The following is an 8,970-nucleotide window of genomic DNA, read 5'->3' on the forward strand; positions in this document are numbered from 1 at the left end:
CTCACTATTTTTATGCCGGAGCAGAAGATGAAATAAGACAAGCTCATCTTGGACCAGGGGTGAGATTATGAATTTACATAGCAGTAGGAACATCTGGTTTGCTTTAAGGTGTTCAGTTGTTAGGAAAGTCCATGCCAGGCCTCCAGGACTAAGAAGCACCCGCTTTTCTCACCAATAAAACAAAGGAAGAAGCCTTCCTTGTCCTGTATTCCCCTTTGCTACTAATTTCTCTCTCCTCTATCCACAGTCATGTTTCCCTTCCTCATCTCCCCATTTCCCTCCGGTAATCTCTCTCTCACCCCCACCAATCCACTGAAATGACCCTGAGTCTGATGACCTTTTCTTTGCCGAAACAAACGGACATTCTCTGGTCCTCCGTTTACTTAATCTTGTGGCATCCAACATTCTGCTCCTCCGATCCTAGCACTTTTTCGTCTCCTGGCTTCCAAGACACTCTGATTGTCCGATCCTCCTACACACTCACTTCGGTCTCTGCCAGACCCTTTTCCTCCATTTATCCTTTAACTTGTTGGCATTCCTGGGAGTTCAGTCCTTACTTTTCTTCTCTTATGACTATGATCTATGTCCCTGGACAATTTCATCCACTCTCATTTTTAAACTGTTATATTATACATTCATGATCCCAAATCTTTATCTCTAATCCTGATATATTTCCAGGACCCAAGACCTTTAATCCCAATGCCTATGCCTACCTCCACTGTGACTGCCTGGCAAACTGCTATTCAAAACTCGGATTCAGAAATCATCAACTCTTCGAAGCCTTTCCTAACCTGACAAAAGAGTTGGCTGCTCTCTCTTACAGAAAACGCCTACAATCCTTACCTAATTCCAATAATTTATCTCTCACACTTACAGGTCAGATTTATCTTCTAGGTTGGGGGCTTTAATCATGTCTTAATTATCTTTATAGTCCTAAAATCTAGCACTGAGACTGTCATATGATCAGTTCTTGAAAAATGACAGTTAACTGAATAAATAATGTAAGACAGTGCAAACATTTACAACAGAAGCTATGCTACCAACCACGCTGCTTTCCCTGTCTTCATACCTGCTCCTCTCCACCACTTAATCTTCCTAAAATGTGGCTTTGATTGCATCACTTAAGCCTAGCAGTCAAAGTCCTTCACATTCCAGATCCAAGCAACCTTTCCAACTTTATTTCCAACTACTAGCTCTCCACTGTATATGCTGCAAGCAAACCAGACTATTCATTATTACCCAAACATCTCTCTCTCTGTCTCTCTTTTCCTGCTGTAACCTTTTGTTTAAGCTACCATTTCAGGTTCTTTGGCTGAATACAACAGAATTGATTCTGGCTAACCTCAGCCAAAAAAGGGAATCTATTAGAAAGATAGCTTTTAGAGTTAGAGGGGGAATCTTATTGGAATAAAATGGAATGGTTTATAGAGTCAATGATAAAAATGAGCCCCCAAGCTTAGAAAGGACAGCTCCCAGGGTGGCTCGGGGTACCCTGAGGGAGCAGGAACTGACAGTCTCTGCAAAAGGAGAGTCTTGAGCAGCAATGCCATGCTCTCTCCCTGGTTCACTCTGCCCAAAATTGGAATTACAGCAAACATCCTCTGAATGCACTCACTGGGGTAATGTCACCTATTGACCTGGATAGGGCATGGCTGCCTGTCAGTTCCACCCAGACTGGGTTTAGGGAGTTCCTCAATGGAAAACTGAGGTGCTGCTATCAGAAAATAGAATAGAGGATTCTGAGCAGTCCAAAATAACAGATACCCACCGCACCCACTTACTGCAACCTCTCTTAATATACCCTTTCCCCATTTTTGTCTGCCAACTTCCACCTCTCCTGGAGGTGATTTCCTGGGACAGATCTTATCTCCTCTGAATTCCCAGACCTCTGTGCTCTGTTCTGGTGACTCTGATGGTCATGAGAAAATGCTTTCTGTAGTTTTCCCCTCACCTTCATTTCCAGCTCCTCGGAGGCAGGGACCACTCTTGCCGTATCTTTGTCCTAACTCTGAATTTAGCCCTCTCCAGCATTCCTCACATTTTTAAGGAATGAAAAGGTGATGATTTAGGAGGAAAGCATGAATGAGGAAGAAAGGAAGGAAAGAAAGACCGCATGAGATGACCTTGGAAATATCTACCAACATTACATTTTTGGCAGTCTTTGAGCTCTACTCCTTTGTAATTCCCACGACAGTTCCATGCTTTCTACACCAAATGGCAACCCCTTTACAAATGGCATGTTTCTAGGATTCGGAACTTTGTAACTAACAGCTATCATTATTTTCACAGGACTATGTGTTGAACATTACCACAGTCAATCCTCAAAACGGCCCTTTGGAGATACTAGTATTACCAAGTACATAAACTCAGAGTGATTAAATAATTTCTCCAAAGTTAAAGAGCTAATAAATTGCAGAGTTGGAATTCCAACAAGATCTGCTGTTCAGAACTGAGCTCTTAACCTCTGATGTACTCATAAAATAAACAAATTTCATCACCTTTTTTTTCTTTTGCATATAGGCTTGATGAATGCTGGTATACACATAAGTCTTTGCATAGTATGATCTTTTCTTGTGCACTCAATATTAACAGAAGTGCTTAGTGCTGGTATACACACAAATCTGTATAGCATGTTTTTTTGTTAGTATTAAAAGAAGTGCTTAGTTAGCCTTACACACCCCCTCCCCCATAAAGTAGTGTGTCAGAGCTAACTTGAATTGTGTGACTGGTACCTGTCTTTGTGCAATGTAGCTATTTTTAGATAAAATAGCAGCAGAAACTATGTACTGGGAAATGTGCAGTGAAACCACTAAGAGAGGAACTTTTTATATTACTTAAAAATGGATATATTACTAATGCTACACTATGTAGCATGGTAGAGAATGGTCAATACTGAAACAAAGCCATTCTAGAATGATCCATGTAATAATGCATTAGAGTTGGAGATAGCATACGAACTCATGCTTAGCTTACTACAGATGGCTCCACATACAAATATTTATATATACATGATTTACTGTACACGCATGTACTTCCTTGTCTGTCAGCTCTGAAGGACTAGAAGCAATAATACCCCAGTAGCAATGACTGTACCTAGTATCCAGATCTTGTTTTCTTTTCTTTTTTTCTTTTTTTTTTTTTTAAGAGAGTACAGGGGGAGGGGCCGAGGGAGAGGGAGAGAAAGAATCCCAAGCCAACTCCACACTCAGCATGGAGCCTGACATGGGGCTGGATCTCCTGACCTTGAAATCATGACCTGAGACACAATCAAGAGTCAGATGCTTAATCCACTGAGCCACCCAGGTACCCCTAGGTCATGGTTTCTAACACCATTTCTCAATAAATGGAAGTAGGACTCCTTGTAGAAATGGCTGATTCTGAGACTGGTGTAGGAAAAACAAAAGATGATATTGGAGTATTCTATAATACTGGAAAGTAAGAAAGTACTACAAAGGAAAAACCAAAACCAAAACAAAAAACAAACCTGCAATGATAGTGGTATACCAAAAGGACACAGAAGCCAGCTAAAAGGGCTTCCAAAGGTCAAAGCTAGAACAATTTGAGCAACAAAATAAAGTAGTATTGGAATACAATACAAAGAATAAAATAAATATCATGAACCCATGGATATAAATGACTGAATAAGTAAATGGAGGAGAATAGACAAAACCTCTCCCGTAGAGAATCCCAAATGATTTAAGATGCTAAGCCTTCAAGGAGGTGGAATGTGATTCCCCACTCCTGAAGTGTGGGCTGTGCATAGGACTGCCTTCCGAAGAGTATGGAAAAGAAGCAAAAGAGTAACTTTACAGTGGAAAAACCTGACAAACTACTTCAGACAGGTGGTCAAAGTTAGTTAGCATCAGTAGTGTTAAGTTGTGTTACAGTATATTCTTGATATAATGTGATAAAAATAGTGATTTCTGTGATCTTTGTCCCCCAAACCCAGAACTCCAGTCTGATTATGAGAAAAGTATCAGGCAAATAGCAGATGAGGAATATTCTATAAAATATCCTACCAGTACTCCTCTAAACTAAAGTCTAGAGAAAAGTCTGAGAAAACTCTGAGCTAAGAGGAACATAAGGAGCCCTGACTGCTAAATGTTTTGTAGTATCCTGGACTGGATCCTAGAACAGTGAAAGGACATTAGGTAAAACAAACAGATAAAACAAAACATAAGGAAATCTGAAAAAAGTATGGACTTCATTTAATTATAATGTATCAGTATAGGTTCACTGGCTGCAACAACAAATGCATCATATTAATATATGATGTTAACAATAGAGGAAACTCGGCATAGGATATATAGGTGTTCTCTGTATTTGTGATTTTTCTATAAATCTAAACCTGTTCTGAAATTAAAAGTTATTTCTTAAAAAAATCAATGAAGCCATTACTCAGCTTAACTACATTGTTGAAGGGAGAGTGGTCCCTCTGGGATCAGAGTGTGGGTATGGGATTAAACTATGACAATCCATTACTATGCACCTAAGTTCCTGAATTCAAGGACTGGAATCATCTCTTCAACTCTCTCTGGAACAACAGAAATGTAATGCATGCAAGTTATACATGTAATTCTAAATTTTCTAGTATCCACATTTTAAAAAGTAAAATTAGCTTTAATATATGCATAGTTTTAATAATATTTAGCCCAATATATCCAAAATATTATCATTTCACTCTGTAGCCATATTCCAAGCACTCAGTAGAAACATGTGGACATTACAGCTCCAGAGCCACATATATTTTAAGCAAACCACAGTATTCATAAATAAAAGCAGACTTCTGAATTCTCCCATCTACAACCACTACAACTACAAAGGCCAAGAGTTAATCATGGAACATCTACAGCTTCTTCTATTCATGGCTACGTCTAGATGGTCTTCAAAAGCCTCCAAGGACGGACATAACTAATGAGAGAGACTTGAGCATCTCCTTCCAGAAAGGACACCTGTCTTGCCCCACCACTTTCATTTCTCTCCCTGCCTCCCTCCTTGATATCCTGAGTTCAAAGCCCAATTTCATTTCATATCCAAAAGATCCTGATCACTCATATCCTTTCAAATGTAGGCATCAGCAAGAGAGATCAACCTAACTCTAGTCTAGGCAGAAAAGGAAGCAAGAATTGAGGTCCAAGTTTCCTTTAAGAGTTCAATTAATATCACAAAGTCTGAGGAGCTGGGTCCTACTAACCCTATCTTCAGCAATAGCAATAATACTGCTAATAGCTATTTGTCATGCACATTTTCTGGGAAGAAAATTGTGCCAGTGTGTTCCAGGCTTTCTTTCATTTGATTTTTTACAACATTGTAAGGTTGAAGTAATTACCTCCTCTCCCTGACTTAAAGATGGAGGAAGCAGGCTTAGAAAGGCCAATTTGTCCAAGATTGCACATCTAGTAAGTAGCAGAGCAGAGATTCTAAACAGACCCAATGCCATGTGTGAATCTTACAAAATGGTTGGATTCACAAAAGACCATTTATCTCTCTGTAAATGAAGTAAGCAAATAATTGCAGAACAACGTTGTATTTAAGATTCTTGAGGATGCCTGCCTGATGTAAGGGAACCTCTGCAAAGTATCCCCCCACTTAGGATTCTTCACCAAAGGAAAAATAACTTCACAATTAGTATTAGTTATGGTTTTCACTCATCTGTTTTCCTGACTTTGCCACAGAACTCTAATCATTAAAATTAAATTTCAAATACAGTGTCATAAAAATACTACCTAAGAAGGGACCGATCTGTTTCATTAGTCCAAGTACTAACATTAAATTCAAACACTTCAGTCTAAGAGCAAAGTCTTTTTATTGTTTAAAACATGTCACAGAGTAATCAAATTTCTTCTTTAAAATGAAGTTTTAAAATACTCAATCTTTTCTATTCTCCGTGGAGATAACACTTTAATACATTGTACATGCACAGCAGAGATTGAAGTTCATTGCAATCAATCCTACTCACTCTATTTCAATTTAAATAAGCTAATAAGTTGGGGGAATGAACTGTTCTGGCTGAAAAGTTTGTTCTGATTTTAAACTTCTCAAATCAAGTAAATCATAGTTCATCTCCTCTAGGTCAACCACTAATGATGTCCAGAGAGATTATAATTACTTTTTATCATATTTTTTATGGTGATACATATTAATTTGTTAGTTCACAGACATATATCTGAAATTCATAACTTCATGGATATACTTTTCATCCTTTTCTATTTAATTAGAAAGAGATTACAAAGGAAGCAAGTGTAAGTAACTATTAAGAGGGAAACTACTACATTTTTAAGAATTACTATCATTCAATTAGGCAGGTCAGTAAGCATTCTTCCAGTGCCAACTACACAGTCTTCTTTCAATTCTGGTAAAGATGCTATGTTTGGGCCTTACATTATATTGTATGCAAGGCCAGTCAAGGCTTTATTTTTAAGGCACTTAAATCAAAAAGTTTCCTTCTAGATGGAATGGTTACATTAAAACAAAGATAAGAAAAAAATCAACTGTAACAAAATCTGTTTTCTTGGAAACAACTCTTACAACTTTGCACCCATGGATGACTTTGTTACTTTTTATAAAACACCTTCCCAATACAAAAATCTACAAGCCCAAACAGAAACTGCTTCTCTGTTAAAACTGTTACAATTAAAAATAAATAAAAATCCAACTGAAATCGCAAGTCCTGATACTCTGAGACTCTGGGACTCAAGTCAAAGGAAGTAGTCTCCAGCAACAAGGGTAACAAAAATCAAGATGGTCTTGGGCAGTGGAGAAAAGCAGAACTGACGAGACGAGGTGATGTATCATGAAGTGATGAGGCCACCAGCCACTTTCTCCACAAAAATCTCTGAGGCAGCAGAGCTCGGTGGTATATGCTACCTTGGTCTGTCCTCCTGTTCCCTCACTTGGGCTCATAAACCTCTTTAAGACATCATCCACCTCACCAGAACTAACTGGGACTTCAGGAGATGAGTGGGGCGTAAGTTCAGAGATCCTGGTTTCAAGCAAATGTCCCTATTAATAGAAAATAGGTGGGGGAGGGGGAAAGAAAAACAAAGAAATAAAGGAAGAAAATTATTTATAAACACACAAGTTTGGGGGAAGTAGGGAAAGAGGAATGACAACTTAGGTCCTGCAGAAATTACTGCTGGCATCAAGGACTGACCAACAAGGTGGGAAATGGGAAGTTGCCCACCAGTTCACAAATCAGTGAGCATCCTCTTTTCTTCACACTACACCCCAGAGCCAGGTAGGCTAAGTCCAGACAATGGTTCAATTTCCCTAACAAAACTAAGCTAAAAGTAATAATCTTATCTGCAACTAACCACTCAAATTAAATCTGTACTTAGAAAGATAAATCCTAAAACAATGTCTCACATACAAAAAAAATTACCAAATATCATATTCATATTCATCTGTTCATTTACTTAAACATTTTTCTGAGCCCTTTCTAAATAAATGCCAAGGAAATCAAACATAGCTCCCAGCTTCATAATTGACAGTTTAGCATGGAAAGCAAGATATGCTAAAACACAAAAACAAGGGGCACCTGGGTGGCTCAGTTGGTTAAGTGTCTGCCTTTGGCTCAGAAACTGCTTCTCTGTTAAAACTGTTAACATGATCCCAGAGTCCTGGGATGGAGCCCCCGGAGGACAGTGGGCTCCCTGCTCAGCTTCTCCCTCTGCCCGTCGCCCCCCACACCGCCGTGCTCTCTCTCTCTCAAATAAACTCTTTAAAAAAAATAATAAAACACAAAAACAAAACCAAGAACACTTCTAGATGGGATACGTGGAATTTTAAAAAGTGAGAAAAATTATCCCGTACCAAGTGTCACATAAAACTAGGTTACAGTCTCCCAAGAAGGATGAGAAATAAGAAATGGGGCTGGGGGTATGAAAAATACTAAGGATTATAGCAGCTAACACCAAAAAATTGATTTCCATATGTTAAATCATTTAATCTCCACACGTACAATTCTCCCCATTTTACCAAGAAGGAAAGTTGAGAGCGGTTTAAGAAACTTAAGTGCCACAACTTTTAAGCGGCAGAGCTGGGATCTGAAACCTGGTACCATGGCTCTTAATCCTATTTCGCTTCATATAATAATAATATTACTAACAAAACAACTGGTTACTGTATATTGCAGACCTATGATCTAGGTATGTTCATTCACTCTCTTTGAATACTCACATCTCTATTTTACAAATGAAACAAAACAAAATAAAACAAAAAACTTAGAGTCAGAGAAACGTTCCCAAGGTTGTACAAATAACAAGGTGGTGAAGTCCGGATTCCAGCCGAGAAGGCTCAGATAGGGTAAGCTCTTTTCATGGCACGCCACAACCCAGCCTGGACTGTGCCTTTACCCTCAACCAAGTCCAGCTCCATCGCTCCGGGAGAGCCCCTGCAGCACCTCGCGCCTCAGAGACGTTCCATGGCCCGCGAACCTCGGCGCCCTCGGGGCCACCCCCACCCGGCCGGGTCAGGGCTCTCACCAGGAGGGAGTCGGGGGACCCTCGCAATCTTGCTGGTGATCTCTGCCGTGAGCACCGCGAAGTCCTGCTCGTAGCCTTCGAAGTCGGATGACATGGTGGCTCCGGAGTGATCGGCCCGGGCCGGAGCCCAGGTCGTGGCAAGGACCACGCAGGACAGAGGAACACGGCGTAAGGACCCCGGGAAGGGGCCTCGAGAGCGGAGTGGAGAACCGGGGACAGCTCCCAGGCTAGCCGCTTCCTGGTTGTTCGTCACAATCTTAGTCCTCCGGAATTTGGCCTGTGTGCGTTTTTTATTGTCCGCTCGGGCTTCAAATTTTAAAAAAATTCGCGAAAGAAAAGCACTTCTATTTGCGCCCCGCAAAGCTTCCTAAAGCCTGCGGGTTCTCGGAGATCACTGAGAGCATGTTTTGCCCCTCCACGTTCTGGAAAGCGGCTCCGGCTCCCCAAGCTAGAGATCGCAGAAACTTGCTCCCCGAGGGAAGTCTGA

General features: G+C 40.2%; 1 protein-coding gene across 7 annotated transcripts in view; it reads right to left on the reverse strand.

The window, feature by feature from the left end:
• The window catches only part of VTI1A (vesicle transport through interaction with t-SNAREs 1A), a 364,802-nt gene extending 355,864 nt beyond the window's left edge, over positions 1-8,938 (reverse strand). For 2 of the 7 annotated variants that reach the window (XR_012381659.1, XM_073904200.1), the window contains exon 1: positions 8,484-8,931. Coding sequence is in view for 6 of the 7 variants with exons in the window: in XM_073904200.1 (XP_073760301.1) it covers positions 8,484-8,577 (94 nt within the window). In the remaining variant the exon portion in view is untranslated. Of the gene's footprint in view, positions 1-8,483 lie in introns of all 7 variants that reach the window. The other 5 variants (XM_025881066.2, XM_025881071.2, XM_025881065.2 and 2 more) reach the window with 5 other exon arrangements.
• Positions 8,939-8,970: the final 32 nt, after the last annotated feature.

The sequence above is a fragment of the Callorhinus ursinus genome, unplaced genomic scaffold, assembly GCF_003265705.2.
Source record: "Callorhinus ursinus isolate GAN/ISIS: 27379988/994484 unplaced genomic scaffold, GSC_fseal_2.0 scaffold20, whole genome shotgun sequence".
Lineage (NCBI taxonomy): Eukaryota > Metazoa > Chordata > Mammalia > Carnivora > Otariidae > Callorhinus > Callorhinus ursinus.